This window comes from Phoxinus phoxinus (assembly GCF_949152265.1).
Source record: "Phoxinus phoxinus genome assembly, chromosome: 9".
NCBI lineage: Eukaryota > Metazoa > Chordata > Actinopteri > Cypriniformes > Leuciscidae > Phoxinus > Phoxinus phoxinus.
The window spans coordinates 15960837-15985783 of record NC_136884.1 but is presented as its reverse complement, the minus strand read 5'-3'; the positions used below and the strand labels follow the sequence as shown (position 1 = coordinate 15985783).

Sequence of the window (24947 nt, the reverse complement as noted above, 5' to 3'; positions counted from 1 at the left end):
ACTGTACTGGCTATATACAGGTGAAACTCGGAAAATTTGTTTATTCAACAAAAGTAATTCAACTTAAATGGTGAAACTAATATATTATATAGACTCATTACATGCAAAGTGAGATATTTCAAGCCTTTATTTGTTTTTTATAACATTTACAGAGGAATAAAATAAAGCATATTTAAGGATTTAGTTTGAGCAGATGTTTTATACCATCACTAACCTCATCAAAGCTCATTTCCCATGTACATTCAGCATCTGCTCATATTCGCAATCTCAAACATATTCTTAAAACTACCATTTTCAATATCTTCAAAATCAATATTTCACCAGATCCACCATCAAGTGACAGTGACACTATTTGATTATCCTGGTGCGTTCAGTAAATCTCTGAGCCCTTTCAAGTTTTGCTGATGATACTTCCTATTTGTTTTGTTTTCTGCCTGCGGTAACTATGAGTGTGTAACATCACTTCATCATTGTGTATCAGACATTGACAACTTATAGAATAAAGGTGAATTTCACTTATTCAGGCATCAAAGATTCGTCTTGTTGGCGACTCATACAATTTATTTTTTATGTATTGTTACAGTATATGTTTTATTGTTTATAATGAATTGATTGAGGAACACTAATAAGGTTGATGGCTAACTTTAAAAAAATGAATGAGGAGGAGGGTAGTGAATAGTCCCAGGTCACTACTAACCCGAGGTATGCGTTTAAGGCATTTGGTTAAACCAAATGTAGTACGTAATATACAGTGTGTGATTTCAGATGCAGCGATGTCAATATATATATATATATATATATCTTAGACTGTTTGTCTCTAAGGACTAACTCTCAAGCAATGGAGACCTTTAGGACAGAGGTGCATGTTCCTCCAGGCAGCAAAGTGGAGTTTGAGTTACACTATCAGGAAATGATGCAGAGGAAACTGGGCTTCTACCAGCACACTTTACACATTCAACCTGGACGCCTCGTTCCACAGCTGCAGGTCAGTCACGCACGCACGCACGCACGCACACACACACACACACAAGCAGATATATTGTGTCATGAACTGACCAGTGTAGTGTTTTGTTTTTTCAGGTTGACGTCTATATATTTGAGCCCAAAGGCATCAAGGTTGTCACGGCCCCTAACACACTCGGAGAGCAATTTTCAGATTTGACTAAAATCACCCACACGAAAGAAAAAGCCCACGTCGTGTTCAAACCGACTGTGCAGCAGCAGCGGAAGTGTGAAAACTGCACGGAAAGCGCGGTGGATGGCGTGTTCACTGTGAAATATGACGTGGAGAGAGAGAGCAATGCTGGAGAACTTCAGGTGTGGATCTACATTCACTTTTACTGATAATATTTGCACACACACACACACACGCACAATCAGGTGTCAGTTCACCAGTTGCTTGTCTCAGATATCAATCAAATGTTCTTTTTTTATCACTTCTCAAGTGATATTTTTTTAATCAATCTATTTTATATATTCAATTAGATTTCTTTTTTTACATTAGACAATTTCGTTTTTTTCGTAAAGATTTGATTAAAATGAATAAAATTAAATGATATATACCATCCATCAAAAGTAAGACTCAAAAATGCTCATCAAGGCTGCATTTTATTTATTTATCAAAAAACATTAAAAACATTAATATTGTAAAATAAGAATACAATTTAAAAGAGCTCTCTTCTATTTTTATATATTTTAAATCCCTGTGATGACAAAGCTGAATTTTCAGCATCATTTCTCCAGTCTTCAGTGTCACATGATCCTTCAGAAATATTCAAATATGCTGAACGAACGAATGAAAAACAGTATGCTTGATTTCATCAGGTGCCATTGTTGATGCACTATTTCTATTTCTCAGGTGTCTGACGGTCATTTCGTTCAATTCTTTGCTCCGTCTGACCTCTCACCTCTCTCCAAAAACATCGTTTTTGTCATTGATGTGAGTGGAAGCATGTGGGGGCTGAAGATGAAACAGGTATGGATTTGTTTACCTGAGTAACCTGTAGATATCAGGATACATATAATCTAATCTCTCATCAGCATGTGGTTTTTGTTGAATACAGTATGTGATGAATGAGCCATTACTGAAAAAGTCTTGGTATGGATGTGCCTTCTTGTGGAATCAGTGGAGAACTGCATTTTTAATTGTATAGAAACTCCCATGTTGCCACCATGTGGCCATCAAGTAAATTGTAGGGCACTTATTTAATGGGATAGTTCACCCAAAAATGGAAACTGTCATCATTTACTCCACCTTAAGTTGTTCCAAACCTGTATGAGTTTCTTTCTGCTGCTGAACGCATAAGAAGATATTTTGAAGAATGTTGGTTACCAAACAGTTGATGGCCCTCATTGACTTCCATAGTGGAGATTTTTTTTTTTACTATGGAAGTCAATGAGGGCAACTATTCTTCAAAATATCTTCTTATGTGTTCAGCAGAAGAAAGAAACTCATAGAGGTTTGGAAGAACTTGAGGGTAACTATCATTTTTGGGTGAACTGTCCCTTTAAAGTGATCATGAAACTATATTAGCTAACTATATAGATTTGCTTTGTGAAAACTCATTTCTGTTCGGTATTCCAAAAAAAAAGAGGTACATTTTGGTTTCATTTCATGGTGGCTTTAACATTTCTTTGTGTTTTCAGTTAGTTCTCAGTTAGCAATCTAACAGCTTAGCATAATTCCAACTGCTTATCAAAAGTTCTTTTGATTATCATGATAACGCACTACACTTTTGAGCAGGAATTTTGCCCAGTTTATGCTGTTTTATGTTACTTTAACCCTTAATAAAGAGAGAGAGAGAGAGAGAGAGAGAGAGAGAGAGAGAGAGAGAGAGAGTTACCTAACAGAATTTTTTTGTTTTGTAGACAGTGGAGGCGATGAAGGCTATTCTCAACGATCTGTCAATGGATGACTACTTCAACGTCATAGATTTCAATCACAACGTCCGTTGCTGGAGTGAAGATCTGGTCCAAGCTTCCTCCATCCAGGTGGACGAAGCAAAGAAGTACATCCAAAGCATCAAGCCCAATGGAGGCGAGGGAGACTTTCCAATATAGTTTCTGCTTTGTTTCACTGCTTATAATTGAAATAACTTTTGTCCCCTATAACATGCGATAATTTGACTTTCTTAAACATTAGTGACTGACCCGTGTAACATTCGTCCTCAGGCACCAACATCAATGAAGCTTTACTGAGAGCAGTGCAGATGCTGGTGAGAGCGTCCAATCAGGGACTGATCGACCCTCGTTCTGTGTCAATGATCATCCTGGTATCAGACGGAGACCCAACAGTGGGTAAGACCAAATCACATTTACACCAGAGAATTTCTGTTTGTCCACCTTTATTAACTAGAGTTTCCTGCAGTCCTTTATTGATCTACTGTTTCTCTCTTCACGTCCTGTTTAGGAGAAATAAAGCTGAGCACTATTCAGAAAAATGTGAAACGCACGATGAGGGAGGATTTTTCTCTGTTCTCTCTTGGTATTGGCTTTGACGTTGACTTCGACTTCCTAGAGCGAATTGCATTGGAAAACAGAGGCGTCGCCCAGAGGATTTTTGCCAATCACGATGCTGCGGAGCAGTTAAAGGTTCAGTTTCACATAGTGTCATGATAAATCTCATGGCCCTGTCCCAAGTGACACACTAAGCCCTTGCTATCTTCCTCCGAGTCTACACTTTTGTGACGTAATGCTGCTTTGACTGTCGGGTAGAAAAAAATGCCGTACTATTTGCAAAAATGTGCATCAAGGGCGCATATCGGCTGCAAATGGGGCGATATGCACCCTTCTGAAATCTTAAAAGACAAATGGAACACCCTACATTGTAAGTTCACTAGACCGCAAGTGCATATGAAGTGTGCCATTTGGGACGGGGCCCATCTCATCCATTTTAATGCGTTTTTCTAACAGCGACAGGAAATTTTAATTGATCACTTGGTTTCTATATCGTATTGCACTTGTTAACGAAATCTCATTGGTTTAAAATGACGTAACTATACGTTAAACATCAAATTCATCAAAGGTCGTGCCACCTTGTACAACATTTTCATTGATATTATTTATATTTATTTATATTTTATGTATTAAGACATTTACATTGTTACCATTATATTATAACGACATGTCTTTACATAGTATGTGATATTACAAAACAAAAATATATGCAATTATTTTTTTTCTTACAATTACAAACTAGGTCAGTCAATATAATGAAATAATTATATTGATTGAAAATTATTAATTGCATGAATTTCAAAGCAGAATGAGACATTAATAATATAAAATTAATTAAATGTGTCAAAATATATTGCAATAAACATATTTAATTAACATTTTATTTTGTAAACTTCACTCCAATTTTCCATAAACCCCATAAAACCCACAATAAATAAATTGTGTGCAATAAAAAGGGATTTTTGAGTAAGAACTCTTCAAATTCTTCCAAGTCCAAATTTTCTGAGATATCCAAACACATTTTGTAGCTCTAAATTCTCACAATATGTTCACAGTTTCTAACTTCTCCCATAGTCTTAGTTTGGTTTTTTTATATGCTGGGTGTTTTTATATGCTCTCATTTGAGTCTTAAAAGAAGCATCCGAGTCAAAGTCTTTTTGAGCTTTTTAAAATGTATTTTTTGTTCACTCATTTTTTTTCTTCCAGACGTTCTACAGTCAGGTCTCCTCTCCTCTCCTGAGGACCATCACCGTTCATTTCCCTGAGAACACTGTGAATAACGTCACTCAGAATCGTTTTGACAAGTTCTTCAGTGGTTCTGAGCTGATAGTGGCTGGAAAACTCCAAGCGACGGACCTCACAACGCTGCAGAGCTTCACCACCGCCTCTGCTGTGAGCCCCACGTCACATTTGTCTCAGTTCAGATTTGAAAATTCGGTTTTCATGCCATCTTTAGCAATGGTGTTATTCTTCTCTAGGCCAACATGGACATGAACATTCAAACAGAGGCGGATATTCTAGAGTTGGACTCTGAGCTCAGCACACATCAACATTCCTTCACCGGCTTTGCTCGGCAGATGTGGGCCTACATCACTGTCAATCAGCTATTGGCCGAACGGTGAGAGACTTCAGGAGGAGCTTTGTTAGATTTGAGGCCATTATGTCTCTATACGCGTTTCATGTTTTTCTCATGGGTCAAAACAGGAAGTTGGACCAAATGATAGGTCTGAATGATACTGATTTTCATTTTCATACTTATATCAGTATTAGTAACTTACTTTTCACGCGCACATGCTTAAGCTTGGAGGATCTTTTTGAGTCAGACATGAAGACAATTGAATCAGGAAGTTGTTGACTCAAAAACAGCTGCAATTGGATCGCTCCAAATCGCAAATGAATCCTTCAGTGTGATATGCAAACCGTTTCAACAAGTTCATTGGAAAGAACCAACTCGTTCATATTTCATGAAATTATTTCCCAAAAGGGGAACGAATGAAGTTCAAAATTTAAGAAGGCGGGACATGTTTTGCCAGGCTGTGATGTAAACTAACGGCGGATGGCTTTTTTAAAATTAAAGTCCCCGTCAATCATTTTATCCCTTAATACTCATCTTCAATCACCAAAATGAAATATTTAAAGTTTTGTCCTTGTAAAAAATGAGTCATGCCTTAAAATAGCTTGAATGTAACTCTACACCCTTGCTGTATTTAGTATACCCAGCTCTATGAATATGCAAATTAGCCCCGCCTCCACTCACTCACACCAGCTCAGAGATCCACTCATTGATGATATTAGTCCACACATAGACATATAAACAACATTAAAAGCTTGATTCACAGGAGGACTTTAAAAAAAGTATTTTGACATGTCCTGCCCACATTCCTGTTTCAACAGTAAATGTCAAAACCAAACCAAACCAGTTTAGCAGTCGAACCATTGTGATTCAGATATGATTTCCTCTTTTTTACTTTTCAAACCATTTCATATGAATTATTCTGGATTTTTCCCTAAATGTAACAGTTTGCTAAGTCTCGCTTTTAATAATACAGTGGTTACAAAAGGTACGCAAACTAGAAAAACTGCACACCCAAAGTACAACATATGCTAAATATTTAGCATTATGCTAAATATAAATTTCTCCCAGTGATTTCCATTAATGGACCCTTTATCATAGGGTTCTCAAAAGCGGAAGTCGTCATAGTTGGGCAAACTTTATAGTGGTGAACGAAATTCACTATAGCATTTCTATGACTTTCCAAAAGATACAAAATTTGAGAGATTGATTATATCGGTCAGAAGAGCGAAATATGTCAAATTTGCATGCAAATCTCATGCAGCAGCGATAACCAGTTTTCTATCATTTAATACCAAGGCAAGAAAACACCAAGTATAGTGTTATACATGTACATTTATTTTTTTAGTTTTATTAACAATGTGTATAACATCCCAGACAGCAATATAGTGTGGGCCCAGATCCCGCGCTCATGTATGGAATCCATGTGTACCGGATCTGGGCCGACACTATATTGCTGTCTGGGATCAGACTTTGAAAAGAGTCCTCTGTGGAATTGCTTTCATGTAGCTCTCTAGCTCCTTCTGCGGGTAGGAAGCGTAAGATCACTCAGCGGATCGTGGCCCTGGCTTTGGAGCATCAGTTTGTGACCCCTTTCACTGCCATGCTGGTGGAGGGTGAAGACGAGGGGAGGACAGAACGACTGATCGCAGGCTCGTCCATAGACTCCAAACATGGCTGCTGCTCAGGTGCCAAATCCAAATGGTTTGAGTATGGACATTTTTTTTGTTATATTTATTATTATAAGTGTTATTTCTCTCTTTTTTTCCTTTTCTTAGCCACTGCTCCTTTATCGGGACCAATTCCAGTGCAGCAGTTAGTCTATCAGAATCCTCCGTGGGCTCGGCCTACTGATGATCCAATTCCTGGAGGAGCTTCAAATCCCGTAGAAGCAACCGGAACACATGAAGCTATCCTTCCTGAGCACGTCACTATTGGTAATGCAGCACAGTCAAATGATATTTAGGGTTTTCACACTTGGGGCGATCGCATAAAAGTGCAGTTGGGACTGGAAAGTTCTGCGGGTGGTCTACTGAGAAGAACACAGACGCTGCCAGATCATTTCCATTATGACCAACGCAATCTAGAGAAGAGAAGCACAACAATCTCTGCACTGTTGAAGCGCAAAATGGGTTAAGGGCAGCATGCTTGTTTCAGCGTTAAATAATGCCACAGATACCATAAATTATTTATTTTGCGTCTGAAAGGGAAAGTTTTTTTTTTTTTCATTACCGTTTTATTCTATATTCTGAAGGTTTTTTTACAGAGTTTTGTTCATATATCATCTGCCTGATTTTATACAACATTCTGTTCTTAAAAACATGGTGAAAATTGGCTGTTGACATTATATTTTCTGATTTTTGGAGTGATGAAAATAGATATTCATAACCACCTCTGTAAAAACCTTTGTCAACACAATGTGTCAAACCAAACACACATTATAAATCTGGTTTTATCCAGTGTTCAGATAGTGCATAGTTAATTAGATAATACCACATTTGCATATTTAACAACTTTAAAGAAAAACTTGTTATAAATTACATTTGTTTGTGCAATTTTTAATGTAATGAATCAACTGGGTCTACATTTGTTACCCTATTCACATAGGGTCTCTTGCTTTAATTTTTTTTGCTGTGATCCCTCTCATCCTTTTGATTTTACTGCAGTGGAGAATGACCCACACTTCATCATTAACTTACCCAGAAGCAACATGGACATCTGCTTCAACATTGACTCCAAACCTGGACACATCCTTAACCTGGTTTCAGATCCCGGGACAGGTCATTTCTACATGTGTCTTCCATTACATGATTTTTTTGTTCTTTTTTTATTGGTTTCACATTCCATATGTGTTTTTTTCTTTTCTTTCCAGGAGTCACAATCAACGGTCAGTTGGTTGGGTCTAAGAAGAAGAAGAACAACAAAATAAACACATATTTCGGCACCATCTCCATATACTCTAAAACAGACGGTGTGCAGGTTATAGTAGGAACCGACAGAATCGACCTGATGGAAGACGGGAACAATCACTCCTTCTCTTGGGGAGTCACAGCTGAACTGATGCTAAACAGGTATAACAATACAAACCTTCAATGAATCACTTGAATCAGTGACTGTAACAATGAATCACTTGAATCAGTGACTATAACAAAGAATCATGTGAATCAGTAACTGATACTGAACTTTACTGCAGTACAATACATTATTTTTTTAACCTTGAATGCAAAGTAAATTGATTTAGATAAAAGCATCTGGCAAATAAATAAATAAATACACACACATACACGCACGCGCACACGCACGCACACACACGCACACAGTATAGATATAACAACATTTATATGCATGTATGGATAACACAATTCTATATTTGTCAATTGAAGGTTCTGTCCATGTATCATATGTCCATCATTTTTTAAGATGACAAGATTTGTCACGTTGATTTTGATAAAAGGATCTGGCATGTGAATAAATAAATATACAAATAAATACTTCACCAATAAATATATTAGGAACAAAATTGTAATTTTGTCAAGGTTCTGTCCATGTATCATATGTCCAGACTAAAAAAAAAAAAAAAAAAGACAAGAACATTCATAACGCATTTACCTTTAATAATCTGATATATTTCAAAACTAAATTGATTATGTGATATTATTGGCTGATATTTTTCTTGTCTATGCAGTCTTGTTTATGTCAGGAGGAGTGTTTTTTTTATTTTTTTTTATTAAAAATGAAAAAAAAAAGTATTTATAGTAACATGCATGCAAAATAAGACCAGATACATTTATATTTGATGTTTTGTTTAATACAGATCTCTTTAAATTTGGATATATATGCCTTCTCTTGCTTATCAGGATAAAGGTCACCATAGTAAAGGAGCAACATGTTACCGTGATGATTGATGGGAGGATTTCAGTGATGGCGCTTTTGCACCGGGTGTGGAAGAAGCATCCTGTGCAGGTCGACTTCCTGGGCATTTACATGTCCAACGACAACAAATACTCTGCAAAGGTTCATGGTCTCATTGGTGAGTCACTCGACGTTGCACACAACTACTAAAACGCACCAGCATGTGTGTGGGTCTCCTTCCTCACAAATGTTTCTTTCGTCTCGGAACAGGTCAGTTTGCACAGGAACCAGAGGTGAAGGTGTACGGTGTGCATGAAGGAGCAGACCCGAAGAAGAAAGAGGCCATAATGGAAGTGAAAGGCAACAAACTGGCTGTTACTAGGTACTTATACATACAAATATCTTTCCAAAACATGACCACAGGAAGCCATTTCACAGACAGCACGCCAATACATAATTTGAGTTTATCTCTTGTACTTCAACAGACAAAAACACAAAATGATGTCGAAATGTCTGTTATTGCCATGTATCCTCATAAGCAGAGTCTTAAATGAGTTAAATGAAGTCTTAAAGTGACAGCAGCCTAATAAACCTGCTGCTGTTTGTCATAAATTAATTTAAAAAAAATCAATCACTACTTGGGACGTGTCATATTTGAACGTTTTGTAATGTGTATCAATCAGGGGCTGGCAGAAGGACTACAGACTTGACAAGAAACGAGGTTCAGACGTCTACTGCTGGTTTGTCCATAACAATGGGAAAGGCTTCGTTGATGGGAGTTACACCAGCTATATCCTCCCTCGGCTGGACAGCTTCCTGAGCGCTCTCTGAGAGCACGAGTGTGCCTTGCGCTAGTTGCTAAGAGAGAACAAGAGGCTGATGGGTAGAAATCTGTTATTTTATATAAGCCATAAGAACCCCATGAAAGTTGCAATTTAGAAAAAAAGGTTTTTAATACTACAAGAAAATATATACAAAACATTGGGAAATAGTGCTGTACATCAACCAATTAAACTGTACTTAATTATAAATTAAGCCAATTAAACGTAATTTTAATGTCTTATTCCACTTCTGACTTCTTCTAACATTTAATTGAATCACATATTTGAATCGTATGCAACCATTTCCATTGACAACAAAAAAGCAAAAAAGCAATAAAAGCCATTGGTCGATTTGTTTCAGTATGTAAAAGAGGTCATTTAAGAGTCTTTATTCTGCACTCTGACACAGTAGAGTCGCCCCTGGAGAGAAGATGAACATCAGGCCAGTTTGGAGAAGTCCTCGTATGCAATTCCCTCCACCGTCTTTCCTTTCATCCGACCCTAAAGACACACAACATGCTTGCGATGAGTCTTATAAATGCATCTACTGTCACTTTTGATACATTTAATGCGTCCTTGCTGAATAAAATCCCTAAAATCTAGCACTGATTTCTTGAGCTGAGTCCCAACGAATTATAGCAAGCATCTTTACAGTGTTTCGGAACACTATAAACACATTTGGACAGTTTTCTGAGTGAACTCACAGAGTCTAACACGAGTGTGGCGGAGAATTTGTGCTCCACTATGCTTTCCAGGATGGCCTCAGTGTCTTTATATTGACCATTCACGATCAAAACTCGCTTACCTGAGACAGAAAGAGAGATTAGATTGAGAACAGGTTTGGAAAACGTGAAGAGCAAGTCATTATTTTCGGAAAATATATCATTAATCGAAAAAAGTATCATGTTTAACAACAGTAACGCAGTACCAGGAGCTGGAATGACCGTCTCCATATGACTCTGGTCCAGTTTGAGTTTGTCTCCAGAGTCGATCATCCTCACCATAGCGGTGTATTTATTCTGCACCTCCTATGAAATCACACACAGTGTTGCTGTAGGAAACATAATTCACTCTGTGTGGATCAGAACAGTCCAGTAAAGAGCGCTTCAGTTACCCGAATGACTGCTTTCTTCTTGTAATACTTCTCTCCTAGTCTCTTCGTTATGACTTTCACTACAATGTTTGCTTGAATCCAGTGATCGGATCTTACAGATTTCTTCTTCTGTTCCTCCATCTGGAAGACACACAAGGGAAATGTAACAAAATTACATGCATTCAATCAAACCGGTTGCATGAATGAAATCTGATCTGGTTGTTCCGACTAGGGGTGTCATTGACAATAACCGCGATTTAAAAAAATAAAATATTGACATTGTGTACATACTACACATATGATAATAATGTACATAATCCAGCACCAGTAACCATCTGGTAAACACTCCAACATGATGATATTGCTGTATTGCAGTGTTTTGTTTTATATTTATTTTAAAAATTTCTATAGAGATCACAATATTGTTATCATGAAAGTTCGGCCACAACTTGTAGTGAAAATCTGATATTGTGTTTGTCAGCCATTGCTTTGACACTATTCATATGCGTAATTTTCTGATATAATCTAAGCTTGCGTAACCGTTTGCGACCACCAAACAAAACTATTAGCGCAATTTACGAATTACCAATATGTGTGCACTAAACCGTAAAATGTAAAATGGCCGATCATGAATAATTCTTGTACATTGAATGTCGGAGATAGTGGAAAGTCGGCTTAATACAGCACGAGTATCTAAAAAGAAAAACATTAAAGAAGAAAACGTGCCTCTATGATCTCATCCAGAGCAGATTTCTTTTTCTTGTCCTTGGAGTCTCCGCCGTGGGCAGACTCTTTCCTTTTCACGGTGGGTGCAGCTTTGAGGGCACTAGGACCCAAAGTGTTGCTATAGAAGTAAAAAACATCGTCATCATCGCATCCTATTAGATCACTTCACCCAAACCACAGCTATAATGCTTCACGACACTTTTTACCTTGTTTTGGAGGGTCCCGCTAAAGCAACTTCCATGTTAAAAGCTATTTTCTCATCTTCATTCTTTCGCTTCAGCTCGGTGAACACGGGCTCCTCCTGTAGATGCATGGACATTGAAAATCTGAGCAAGAATCCACCCTGAAAACGCTTTTTTGAGCACACAAACACACCTCCGGCTCCTTGCCCTCGCGACCACGGCGAACTTGGTCTTCGATGAACTTGGCGCTGCGTTCTTCGTCGTCCAAATCCTGTTTCTTCTTCCTCTCCAGCTCCTCCTGTCTGCGGATCGTCTCCGGATCACGATCGATCCACTGGATGTACCAGCCTTTGGGGGTCTCATCCACTTTGCAAAAACCTGGACACAAATATATATACACAATATATATTAGTTCCTAGAACAACCCGGTGCGAAAGATCCTAATAATGTTAGGTGCGTTTAATCACAGAAAAATGCAATTCATTCGTTATTTTTTTAATCATTTGACAGCACTAGAATTAATATAAAAACAAAAAATAAGTGCTTTCTATTTGAATATATTTTAAAATGCAATTTATTTCTGTGATGCTAAGCTTAATTTTCAGCATCATTACTCTAGTCACATGATTCTTCAGAAATCAATCTAATATGCTGATTTGCTTATAATTATGATCAAAGTGCAGCTTAATATTTTTGTGGAAACCATGATCTTTTTTTTCAGGATTCTTTGATAAATTGAAAGTTTAAAACAGCATAGATTTATTTTATTTAACAATTTTAAAGTCTTTACTGTCACTTTTGATCAATTTAATGTGACATTGCTGAATAAATTAACTAATTTCTTTAAAAAAAAAATCTAAAAAAAAAATCTCATAGACCTAACCTCTGCACAGTAATGTATATAGTGTATATATGAGGAAGTTAATTCTGTCCAATGCATAGAACGCTTGCCTTCTCTCCCGAGCCATTTGGTGAAGTCGGTGAGAGTCTCCCACTGCGTAGAGTTCATGTGAATGTGTTCCCGATGACTGATGTACTCATTATACACAATGTTATTGTGAACTCGCTTGGTCCCTGCAAAAACCAACACAGACCATCTCGGGGTTCAATAATAGAACAAGCTCAAATTTCAAATAATCTAATTTATAGGATTTGCAATAAACTAATAAATCAAATCAGCAATGACTTACCAAAACGTCTTCGGAGCAGCTCTAAGAATTCACCTTTGAACTCCCTATAAATTAGATTTTCAAATACATTTGATCTCAGTGATGGATGGATGGATGGATGTGGACAAAATAGTGTGTGTTGACTTACTCTGAGAAGTAGTTCATGAACTGGTTCGGGTTCTCTGAAGCCAACAGCAGCTGTCTCTGATGAGACTCGGACATGCAGTGACATTTAAACCCGTTCTGCAGTCAAGAGAGATCGTGTTAGCCGAGCTGACAACTGAACCTTTGAACGTGCCTGAAATCCTGCCCAGGTAGATGGTACACTAGGTTTTTTAACACAACCTATAATGCTTACAAGTTAAAAATCATGACTAGTGTCCATTTGTAGCCCCAAAATGCCACCTGATTGACCTGATGATCGAAACGTTGCAATACACACTTTTCTGGAGCAGTCATATCAGTGTGCGGACATAACGTTTGTTCTTGCTCTAGTTTGTCTAAATAGACAGCTCATTAGGTTGAGACACAGCCAATGATGCCCAACACAGTCATAGCCTACAATGCCCAAACTACGGTAATGTCAGACCGCTCACTTGGTTAAGACAGCTTACGGTGTCCAAAAAATGCTGTTTAGTTGGTAGTTTAACATTTACGTACAATTATATTTATTAATTTAGCAGGTTAGACACAACCTTTGATAATCAAACAAGCTAGAATGTTTAGAAAGCCAGTCTAGAAAGTTTGTGACAGCCTATATGATATCCAATAATGCTGTTTTGGTAGGTAGCTCACTAGGTGTGAGACACAGCCAATGTAACCAACATTTCTGTCTAGGTAGGGAGTAGGGAGCTCACTAGGCTGAGGCAGCCAGTGATGCCCTAAAGTGCTGTCTAGGTTAGGGAGTTTACGGTTTTTCCAGACACAACTAGCCTATTACTTTGCTGAAGCCAACAGGACACTAAACAAAATATAGGAAAATCAATACAGACTAATCAGCACTTATATTCATACCTAACATTAGATAACATTATAATAATAAATACACACCAATTGAGTGTTACTGAAGAATGAAAAACACGTTCACGTAAACTTACTTCATCTCGACACTGTTTCTGGCACATCTGACAATACCAGCGCAGTTTCTGAAGGCCTTTGGCTTTGATTCTGTTCCCAATCGCTTTCGGACTCAGAAAATCTGCTTTCCCCATTTTCAACACAAACAAATCACGAGAATTATTGAGAAAATAACACTTTCCAGTGTCTCAACGCTTCTCGCGCTTCCTGGCGTCGTGACGCGTATCCCTCGCCTGCCTTGATAACGTGCGTGTTTCGTCACTGATCCATGTGTACGTGTAATAATATCGCGAGATTATAATGAGTACGCGTTTTGTTTCTGAGCTTTATTTGCGCATGCGCAGACTGGCGGCTCCGACCGACCTTCAGTGAAGTGAACATGTTCGCCAGGACCAGCGCGGCGGTGTTCCTCCCACAATGGTGAGAATTTACGCATTTATATGATCTCTAAATTTGTGATAACATGCATTTAATTAGCAACTTTACTTAATATGGAGAAATTGTGTCATTTGGTCAATGAAATGCAGTTGAAATAGAGCAAGGACGTGCTGAACTTTAGGCCGCAGTGAGCTTAAGCCTATGACAGCGGCGCGCGACATGACATTTCTATTTTTATTATGAATACATTGATGTTAATAATCTAAATAAATACGTGCGTATATACCAATGAGTTGAATTATAAACTGTTTGTGTGTAAATCGTGCTATCTTGTCGTGTAATGGCATACTAACAGTGTTGCTTTGCAGAGTTTGCACTGTATTCAGTGGAACTCAATTGCTGTCATATTTATTGATGTATCATTATTCAAAGAGCTATTGCATTGTGTCTGTGGATGAAAGTAACCTTTATAAATGTCTCTTGCAGTGGGCAGGTCAGGAATATGGCTACCTTGAAGGACAGTAAGTAAAGTTTCCTTTATATTAAGGTCAACCTTAATGTCTTTATAAATGCAGTTTCTTGTTATATATAATCTGCTTGTCTGAATTTGTATTTTGCTAATATTTATGTTGCAGTAATGTTATCATACATAACTGACAGTTGTATGAAGTTTCTGACCAGTGTTTTGTCCTGTTACCAGTCACCCTGCGGTTGAAGTCCATCAAAAACATCCAGAAGATCACCAAGTCCATGAAGATGGTGGCGGCAGCAAAGTATGCCAGAGCTGAGAGATCCCTGAGGCCTGCCCGGGTCTATGGCACCGGCTCTATGGGTATGCAGGTTATAACCCACAAAAGTCAAGTTTATTATGCATAAACATTCTGAAATTAATTTTGTGGTAATGTTTTTCTCTCTCTCCATATTTGTGTTTAGCACTCTATGAGAAGGCTGAGATCAAGGCTCCAGAAGAAAAGAATAAGCACTTGATCATCGGCGTGTCATCTGATCGTGGTCTGTGCGGTGCCATCCACAGCAGTGTGGCCAAAGCCATTAAGCTTGAGATCGCCAAGCTCACCGATGCCGGCAAAGAGGTCATGATTGTCAATGTGGGTGACAAACTCCGAGGTCTGCTCTACAGGTATCTCTCCTTCTCAGTCTTGCCTCTTTATTCCTCATTCAGTCAGTTCTTAAGTTTTTTAGGCACACCACTTTAATCGCTTCCTTTCCTTCTGTAATCCCTCAGGACCCATGGCAAACACATCCTGATCAACTGCAAGGAGGTGGGCCGCAGGCCTCCAACTTTCGTGGATGCTTCCATCATTGCTACAGAGCTGCTGGACTCTGGTTATGAGTTTGACCAGGGAACCATTGTATTCAACAGATTCAGGTTTGTCACATGACAAATAAACCCAAAGCAGTGAGAACTTTTTTTTTTTCTTAATTTTGATGTGGATTTGTGTTCTCTGCAGGTCTGTGATTTCATACAAGACAGATGAGAAGCCTCTGTATTCCGTTGACACCGTTGCAAACTCAGGTATTGTTTCAGTGTCAGTATTTCAATACTTAAATTATGAAAAAATTATCTTTAAGTTTTCCTTGACTTTAACTGTCGTGCTCTGGTTAGCCATCACTACCAGCTCTAAAATGTAATCAATTGACACTGAAACCTGAATCAAATCCATTATTTGTTGTGTGTGTTGTTCAGAGAACATGGGTATCTATGATGACATTGATGCCGATGTGCTGAGGAACTATCAGGAGTTTTCTCTGGTCAACCTCATTTACTACGGGATGAAGGAGTCCACCACCAGTGAACAGAGCGCCAGGATGACTGCTATGGACAACGCCAGCAAGAATGCTTGTGAGACATCTTATATGTCATCATTCTTTCAGTTTCTAAGGGCCTATACAATGCCTATGAAACTCGAAAAATGAGAATATCGTGCTAAAGCTAATTTATTTCAGTAATTCAACTTAAAAGGTGAAACCAATATATTATATAGACTCATTACATGCAAAGTGAGATATTTCAAGCCTTTATTTGTTATAAATTGATGATTATGGCATACAGCTTATGAAAACCCCAAATTCAAAATTAGAATATTGTGAAAAGGTGTTCATAGCTGTAAGCCATAATCATCAAAATTATAACCAATAAAGGCTTGAAATATCTCACTCTGCATGTATGAGTCTATATAATATATTAGTTTCACCCTTTTGAATTACTGAAATAAATGAACTTTTGCACCATATTCTAATTTTTCGAGTTTCACCTGTAATCCTTGCTAAGACGTGCTCACTATTATTAACAGGAATTGATGCTCTCTTGTGCCTTTTTCAGTCTTTCTCATTTGCAATCTTATATTTTTCCTGTTCATCAGCTGATATTATTGACAAGCTGACCCTGACCTTCAACCGAACCCGCCAGGCCGTCATCACCAAGGAGCTCATTGAGATCATTTCTGGAGCTGCTGCTCTGTAAGAAGTTTTTTTATTTCTCTCTCTCTCTCTCTCTCTCTCTCTTTTTATCCTATTAATAACCCATGCATGCCACCTCTCCTCCTCCATTCATTTTATTGATAGAAGCGTCCAATGTGTAACCAGTTCTGTTACAGTAACAACATTGTCATGGTTTAAATTTCTTTACTTCATAAACTTTTCTTTTTTAACATTTTTAAGTTTTTATTAACCCACGTTAATCAAATTTCCATCTTCCCCTCACTAACTTTCCATGATTTGCATGCATTCATCATTCACAGGAACTGAGGCATGACTGAGGTAACATCCTGCATCAGACTATAGGATATATTGAGTGCTTGTAGAGAAATGGCATAGATAATAGATTTTTGTTATTCTGTAAAAAGATTTTTTTGTTGTTGCATGCGGTAGGTTCTTTTAGTGGGTTTTGTTGTTTTAAAGTAGTTTGGTTTCGGTCAAAATGGAGATTGATAGCAATTAAAGCTCCTTCAGTTGAGTAAAATAGCTTGTTAGACAGTGACATGTTTCTGGCCTTGACGTGACTTAATTAAGGCCTGTTCACACCCATATGAATGTTCATCACAAAACCTCAAAACAAAATGTTTCTGTTCAGACCAATGTGAAAAAAAAGAAAGATAAAAAAGTATGGCAGAAGGGCTGAATGAATGCAAATTAACTCTCTGCCAGTGGGTGGCGCTTTTGTAACCGCATAAGTACAGTGATAAACAAGGGCTGCATCCGAAATCGCGTACTTCCATTCTATGTAGTCGGAAGTATGTCTGAATTCAGTACTTATAAGTACCCGGATGACCTACTACTTCCAACGAGGTTCTCAAGTGTGCGTACGATGGACTTTTCACTATCCCATGAAGCCACGGGAGAGGATTTGTGAATAGGTGTGTTCTTGACGGACTGGTGTATGATATCAAATACCGCAAGAGCGATTCAAAAGCATACGGAGCCGTCTGCTCAGTGAAGCGTCGCCATTGACCTATCATGACTACGGCGTTTTTAGGACTCGCAAAGTACGCACTCGTTCAAAATAAGCACCTACTAGAGATCGTATGATTTCGGACTGAGCCTCTCTATTCACTGTCGCTTAGCACAGTTGTCTTTTCGTGAGCGCCACCAAGTTGCAGTTTTATGTAACCGCATCGACCTTGTGCAAGTGACCACTAGCGCAAATCTAATTGGTTGGCCAGGGTTTTTCACTGTGCGATGAAAGAAATTAGAACACCTCTCTATTAAAAAAATGGCACATTGATGGCATGCAGATGTTAATTTTGGTCTAATAAGACACATTGACAGCTGTTCATTCAAATTAAAAACGTTTATCACACCGAATATTGTCTGTGTGTGAACAGTGTTTTTATTACCTCTAAGATTGTTTGGTTTTATTCTTTGCACTTTTAAGGTTCACATGTCTACAATTGATGTTCGAAATGTACTAAATATATATTTATGTTTCTCGTTGCAGATAAAGTGGAGCCCTGTAAACTTCCGGTGTGGTTCTGGCGCTCCTGCTCTTCAATTCAGTCACCTGGTGTAAAATTTAGTTCTAAATGTGCTTCTGTTTGTACACTATCAGTGAAAATAAACCTCTTACAGAGAAACGCCATGCGTTTGATTTCTCCAGTCTATTTCTAGTGCATGTACTGATCAGCTTTGATGTCCTCTTAAGAAAATAAATACGTTTTCCCGACTCGTGCTCGCTTGCTTTCCATTGGAATTGAAGCTTGTGAACTCTTCTTTGAAGCCACTGGCTTGGCTACGCTCCGAGGTTATCAATACACAGAGCATTTGAAGTGAAGACGTCTGCCAAAACAGAACACTAGGTCAATCCTTCCAATAAACCCTCTCTGGCGTTTACGTACTTTGCTTAAAACCGTATTGAGTTACTCCGAACTGATTACTGATAAACCCAATTGACTTAACGGCATCCTTATTGTTCTCTCTTATAATTGCCAATCAAAACAAGTTTAGCCTCCTTGTTATCCATTTGAAACTCAAGCCCGGCCAGCCACCACAGTATCAGATTAAATGATCGAGCTCCGGTGTTGGGTGTCTGGATCCATGAAAGGGTGAATTTGGGGGTCACTGGTTGTAGAAGAGGGTCTGAGCTATTAAAGTAATGGACAAGTTGAAAGTTTGACCATATGGGTCACTCATGTATTATTTAATCAGCTGCCACAGGAGCTCAGATTCTGATGGTTATCATCTGAAAACTGATGCGCATCACCATACCCAGACGCTTTTTTTATTGAGAGGACATTTTTATCGAGTCATCCGAGTTCAGTGGTAATTGTTTAAAAAATTGTGGAATATAAGCATGTAGATGTTTTAGTGCACACTTTTATATTTTGAATGATTTTTAGGCATGATTATTTGAAAATATTTTTTGGAATTTATGGCATTCCATCTATACTTCATTAGTAATTCAATTACTTTTTAGCATCAATTTGCTTGAAATTTACATGCAGTAGATTTACTTTTATCATCATAAATTCACAGTGGTGAGTGGTGACATGGATTTTTCTGTTTTCAAATATTAAATCCTTCTCATACAACCTTTTCTGAGTTAAAGTTATAAACTCTAAAGTTATAAAAATACCATAATTCTTCTGTAAACTGCCATAGCAGCGTTAGTACTATAGTAGAAGTAGAAATATAACATTATGATTACCATACATTTGTGTAAAATATATGGATTATGATATATACTAAACCACAATATTAACTTTTTATTTTATACAAGATTATTCACAATTATTTTTGGGGTAAATCCTACTACAAACAAAAAATACACCAAGATACAATAATAAATATGCATTCAAAGGTAAGAAAAAAACAATAAACCAGTGCCAAAGTACAATACAATAATAGAAATGTAATATACAAAAGAAAAGAAAAATCGGTTACACTTTATTTGAAGGTGTCCTTGTTACAGTGTGATTATACATTTAAGTATTAAGTAATTGTAATTAAATTATATGTACTTACTATAGGGTTAGGGTTTGCATGGTTTAGGGTTAGTTGCATGCATGTAATTATGCAGAATTTAAAGTTATTACTACAGTAACTACATGTAACGTGTAAGAAGGACACTGTAAAATAAAGTGTTATCAAAAAAATATATTTATGCAACAATATTATACTTGCTAACAATGTATACTGACAATGTCAGTGATGGTGTGATGACGTAAACGATGTTTTACTACTGATTATATTATTATATTAACCCATAAGTGCTCTCTCAAAAGACTTAAGAATTATATTAATACCCTCTGTTCTTTCTGTTTAGAGAAACCTGAAACTACATTTATTTTGGAACTGCTCTCTCACAGTGACATTTGTGATTTTATCAAATGTTATGTGAATTCTAACACATATTTACATATAGAAATGTAATTTTTGGTTTTCATGAATGTGAAAAGAAAAGTTATATTTATTTTATAAACCTCTTTTTTGTTAGCTAAATTTCACATTCACAAATGTACATTTTCTAAATGCAATCCTTTTTTAAATCCTTTAATTAATCCTTTTTTAAAATATTTAAACGAGAAATTAAAATGTATTTTGAATCTATTGAGGTTTAAAAACTTAAAAGCTAAATTACTGTGGCTGTATACTTGGCATAATAATTTTTTTTATTGTATTACATTACAAAGTCTAGTCGAGAACAAAGAAGGAAAATTTTCAAAAAAGAAATATCCAAGGCCTTACAAACCACTCTTCTTTCCCCCACTGCACTAACAGTAGGTGGTCTAATCGAGCAGGCCATAATCGATCAGACTCTCGGCTCTTCTGCGCATGCGCGATCGATTGCTCCAGCTCCGCAATGTTTCGCTTGGGAAGTCAAAGATGGCGGCTCCTATGGAAGCGCCAATGTCCCTATTCATGTGAATGATCAAAACAAAGCCTTTACAGGCGCCGTGAGAGCGGGCTTTCGGGAGCGGAGAGATGTGTGAGAGTTACGCGCGCTCGCTGCTGCGGGTGTCCGTGGCGCAGATGTGTCAGGCGGTGGGCTGGGACGCGGTGCAGCTGAGCGCCTGTGATCTGCTGTCCGATGTGCTGGAGAGATACGTGCAGCAGCTGGCCCGGAGCTGCCACCGATACTCCGAGCTCTGTGAGTCCTTTAACACTCCTTTCTGACCCTTACCCTCCAACCTGTGTTGGAGTAGTGTGCACTGTAGTGGGGTTGTTGTTAAGCCCCGCCCACTACTAATGTTGTTAGCGTGCTAAGCTAACTAGCCCCTCAAATGGGGTTTTTGCTGTTGTGGCGATAAAACTTTCTTAACGAACTGCTGTTAGTCAGTTTCTTTGGATTCTTAACACATATTTTGTTATTGCAAGACGTTAGTTCTGAAGCTTGGCGTCAAAGGTCTTAGTTTGTATGTTTTGACAGCTGACTAGAGGCTAGTTAGCTGTTATTTAGGCTAACAGATATCAGCTTTTGCTTTAAAAGGCTATATGCTGCTTAAAATAAAGTGAAATGTGAGATTGTATCCCTCTTGGAGTCTGAAATGTTTAAACCAGATCATGTGGAATAGTTTGTAAACGCACTGTATGGATTCCCACTTGTTGCCATAGTGATGATGTAAGCTGCAGCATCATCTGTGCGTATGTGCAGATCATGTGTCCAAAACAGTGTTGTTTTAGTATGATTGAGAGACTGTTATTGTTTTTTTTAATCGATATTTTGAAGTAGTTTTTATATTTTACCGCTTTTAAAGTTTGAGTAATTTTGTTGTTTATGTCATTTTTAATATGTCTTCATCTGAACCTGCTAGTTGTCAACGTGAGAGTCTGCAAAAACATTGCTCACTGGGGTCCACATGTTGTTGTTTTTGTGCATTTAAATGCCATTTTTGGAAAGTTTTTTTTAAATATTTGTTTAGAAAATTGGTTTGTTTACATACAATAGTAGGAATGTTTTGAAAACTTGGTTGACACATGAAGGCGTTTGATTTTGGGCTCAGGAAGTAAAACCTTAAAATTTCTTCAAAGAGAAACAGATTTTAACAATAAGATAACTTATAAACCTTTAAAGACAGCCTTGCTGTGTGCTTGAGGCTGTGAATTGATGGTATTTGCTTCTGTTGAAGCCGTTAGCCCACGTTTAACAGTGGGATTCGTTTTTCCCATGATGCTGCAAAGAAATTTCCACCAGAGAGTCGAAACAAATAAAACATGGCAAAATATCTCTTTAGCTCCGCCCACTTCCACAAAGCAGTGCGAATGATGTAATCTATCTATCTTTGCTCTCAAAATACTTAGGCCTATATGTTTGTATCTATATGCATATTTTGCAATAAACTTAACTATTTTTTTATTTGATTATGCTGTTCGTAATGCTTCATGGGATTGTAGTTCTTTCCGTCACTAAAGCCGTTAAGCACACACTCTTGTACCTTTGTTTTGTCCAGTTTTCAAAATACATTTTTGTTTCAAATCAATGTTTGTAATGTTGTGATTCCCCACGTTGCTGACTGGCTTGGTTCATTCAGCGGCGGAAGTATTTTTTCCATTCACTTTTGCCATAGGGATGTAAAAAAAAAGATGTATTTAGTTAAAGAGTTTAAAGCCACGAATGAACCAAGCCAATCAGCTACGAGGTTAATCACAACATTACAAACATTGATTTGAAGCAAAAAAAGTTTTTGAAAATCAGAAAGGTTTAAGAGTGTGTGCTTAATGGCTTTAGTGAGGGAAAGAACTACACACTACAGTCCCATGAAGCATTGCGAATTGAATTAAAAACGACGGAGAAATATTAAACTACTCATATATTATATAAAAACAATATATTTTAAGTTCATTGCAAAATATGCATATATAAATCTACATATATTGAAGTATTTTGAGTGCATAGAATGATCAACTCGATTACATTTTACAATTTGCAGTTTTTCATGGGAGTGGGCGGAGCTTAATAATAGCTATTTTTGCATTTTGCAACTCTGATTGGTGTAATTTTCTATACAGCATCAGGGTAATGTAGTTTTTCACTTATCAAATATCAATTTGATATTTAAAATATCACGGGTTGACAACCTCGTAGCTCACAGTAGGTCTGTCTTAAAATGTGTATAAGTTATCATTCAAAATCAATTTCCCTATGGAGAAAATGAATGGAGCTTTTACTTCCAGAACCCGATTGATGCGCACTATTATGATGCGACTTTCATAGTACTTGAATACTTGATTCTGATTGGTCAATCGTTGCATTCCGCAAACAACTATGCTTTTTCTTTATTCTTCATTTTTTCCCTCCATATATTGCATTGCATAATCTCTCTCTCTTTTCTCTCAGATGGACGTACAGACCCTGGACTGAGTGATGTGGACCAGGCTTTTGGATTTTTGGGAGTCAGCATAGCTGAACTTGAGGACTACGTGAATAACTTGGAGCCTGTTGGCTACCCACAAACTATCCCTCAGTTTCCCATCAGCAAGAGCAGCGTCCTGCAGTTTCCTGCCGCTGGCTTTGAAACGGACGCCCGTGAAGCCCTGAGGGGAGAAAGGAGAGACTATATCCCAGAGTACTTCCCTCCGCTCGTCTCACTGCAGGAAGGTACGTACCAACGTCGCTATAGATGCCAAACTGAATATATTCATGCGACAAGTTATCATGAGATCATTCAAACGAGTGGTAAATAAACATAACTTGTTGTGAGGATGACTAACATAATATTCACACAAATATATCTACCGTACGATAAACAATATAACTAAATCTGTGCCGGTTGACCCATTTCTACTGTCACGCAATATCATGCCGTACTCATCTTGCCAAAATGCATTGACATGTGGCCATATTGGCTGAGTTCCTCGTCCTATACAGTCGCACACACAGGGACCTACGTATCCCATGATCCCCCAGCGCTGCAGTCTTTCGCTCTGACTCCATCCGGCTCACACACACACACACACACACACTCCTCTTCTCATCACACACGGCGGAGGCAGTGCCAGTGGGTGGTGGAGGGGCGGACATGATCAGGGTTGTTTCGGGTCGGACAGGAAGCTCTCTGGCTGTGAGGTGTGTTTGCGGGTGTCGGTGTGTGTGTGAAACAGGAAGTCAGCAGGCTGTAGGCTTTCAGCCATGTGTGTGTGAGAAGCTGGCGGAGGTCCGGCCCGGATGGCAGACATCCCAGGTGAGTGTGTGTGTGTGTGTGTGTGTGAGAGTCCAGCCAGGGTAGGGGGTCTAACTGGGCTTGGAGCCAGCGCTCAGCTGGATGCCCCTCTGCCAGAAGAAAGACTCCGGGTCTCTTTTTCTCCCTCTCCTCCATTTCCATTTTCTTTTCTTTTTTTTTCCCCTGTCTCCCGTTTCTTCCTCATAGATCAGTCGGAGGCCGTATTACACCACAACACACTCATGCCACAAATCTACATGAGCATGTATAGGCAAAACAGACAAAAGTTTAAACATACAGTGCATTCTTCTATAATATGGAATATATATTTTATGTATTTCTCTCCAAACCACAAAGGTTTTGGAGCCCCGCTGTGCGTTTGAGTGTTACGAACACAAACGGGTTTTTGTGTGGTTTGTATTTTTAGTGCTACTTGCTTAAGCAAACTTCTATTTTACGTTGATTTGAACAAAGTATTAAATGTTTATGTAACTTATCCTGCACTATTGCAAAATGGGCCAACAAAATAAAAAATACCATAGATTTACATTGAAGAAATGACCCGAGAAACCAGAATTTTATAGACTTTGAGGTGGGTTGTTTGGATTGCAAACCCATTGCAAACAAGGTTAAGTATTATTTATATAAACTATTATAGTGTGTATATATATATATATATATATATATATACACAAATAAACTGTTACAATGAGGTTGCAGTGCATAAGATGCTTGTTTTTATTATTAAAAATCGTTTTTGTTAAATGGAAAAAAGCTGAAATAAAATATAAATATTAGATGAAAAGAAAACTGTAATATATATATATATATATATATATATATATATATATATATATATATAGGCTATATATATATTATTTTATTTATGTTTTATATATTTTTTTTATGTGTTTCTGCCATTAGTTTTTTATATTTATATTCTATTTACCATTATTTTTTTGTGTGTGTTTTAGTATTGAAACTTATTTTATTTTAGTCAGGTGCC

The 24947-nt window shown here is 37.7% G+C and overlaps 4 protein-coding genes across 6 annotated transcripts in view; 3 read left to right on the top strand and 1 right to left on the bottom strand.

The window, feature by feature from the left end:
- itih2 (inter-alpha-trypsin inhibitor heavy chain 2) overlaps positions 1–9949 on the top strand; it is a 13621-nt gene extending 3672 nt beyond the window's left edge. The window contains exons 6-20 of the mRNA XM_079622649.1: positions 823–985; positions 1081–1317; positions 1859–1975; positions 2869–3037; positions 3172–3297; positions 3410–3591; positions 4663–4848; positions 4935–5074; positions 6539–6717; positions 6808–6966; positions 7696–7809; positions 7902–8100; positions 8887–9059; positions 9152–9263; positions 9565–9949. Coding sequence (XP_079478775.1) covers positions 823–985; positions 1081–1317; positions 1859–1975; positions 2869–3037; positions 3172–3297; positions 3410–3591; positions 4663–4848; positions 4935–5074; positions 6539–6717; positions 6808–6966; positions 7696–7809; positions 7902–8100; positions 8887–9059; positions 9152–9263; positions 9565–9712 — 2404 coding nt within the window. The 3' untranslated portion in view covers positions 9713–9949. The remainder of the gene's footprint in view (positions 1–822; positions 986–1080; positions 1318–1858; positions 1976–2868; positions 3038–3171; positions 3298–3409; positions 3592–4662; positions 4849–4934; positions 5075–6538; positions 6718–6807; positions 6967–7695; positions 7810–7901; positions 8101–8886; positions 9060–9151; positions 9264–9564) is intronic.
- Positions 9950–10062: 113 nt separating this feature from the next.
- Positions 10063–14217, bottom strand: kin (Kin17 DNA and RNA binding protein). Its single transcript, XM_079622650.1, has 11 exons — positions 13970–14217; positions 13021–13115; positions 12894–12937; positions 12655–12777; positions 11897–12081; positions 11728–11822; positions 11522–11639; positions 10817–10936; positions 10631–10730; positions 10407–10507; positions 10063–10203 (listed from the first exon to the last, which is right to left on the bottom strand). Exons 1-11 carry the CDS (start codon positions 14081–14083, stop codon positions 10141–10143), a joined length of 1158 nt encoding a protein of 385 aa, XP_079478776.1. The 5' UTR covers positions 14084–14217; the 3' UTR covers positions 10063–10140.
- A 5-nt stretch (positions 14218–14222) lies between these two features.
- atp5f1c (ATP synthase F1 subunit gamma) lies at positions 14223–18507 on the top strand (the record flags this gene model as incomplete). 3 transcript variants are annotated; one of them, XM_079622651.1, is made up of 10 exons in its annotated part: positions 14250–14369; positions 14814–14848; positions 15028–15159; positions 15261–15465; positions 15571–15714; positions 15797–15861; positions 16033–16188; positions 16709–16805; positions 17087–17105; positions 18283–18507. In XM_079622651.1, the coding sequence occupies exons 1-9, from the start codon at positions 14329–14331 to the stop codon at positions 17091–17093; spliced, it is 882 nt and encodes a 293-aa protein (XP_079478777.1). In that variant the 5' UTR covers positions 14250–14328. The 3 variants fall into 3 exon arrangements, with proteins under 3 accessions (XP_079478778.1, XP_079478777.1, XP_079478779.1); XM_079622652.1 differs by lacking the exon at positions 17087–17105 and having other exon boundaries at positions 14223–14369; XM_079622653.1 differs by lacking the exons at positions 17087–17105; positions 18283–18507 and having other exon boundaries at positions 16709–16809.
- Positions 18508–20548: 2041 nt separating this feature from the next.
- The window catches only part of taf3 (TAF3 RNA polymerase II, TATA box binding protein (TBP)-associated facto), a 47091-nt gene continuing 42692 nt past the window's right edge, over positions 20549–24947 (top strand). Inside the window, exons 1-2 of the mRNA XM_079622701.1 lie at positions 20549–20931; positions 23119–23379. Of these exons, the coding sequence (XP_079478827.1) occupies positions 20766–20931; positions 23119–23379 (427 nt within the window). The 5' untranslated portion in view covers positions 20549–20765. The remainder of the gene's footprint in view (positions 20932–23118; positions 23380–24947) is intronic.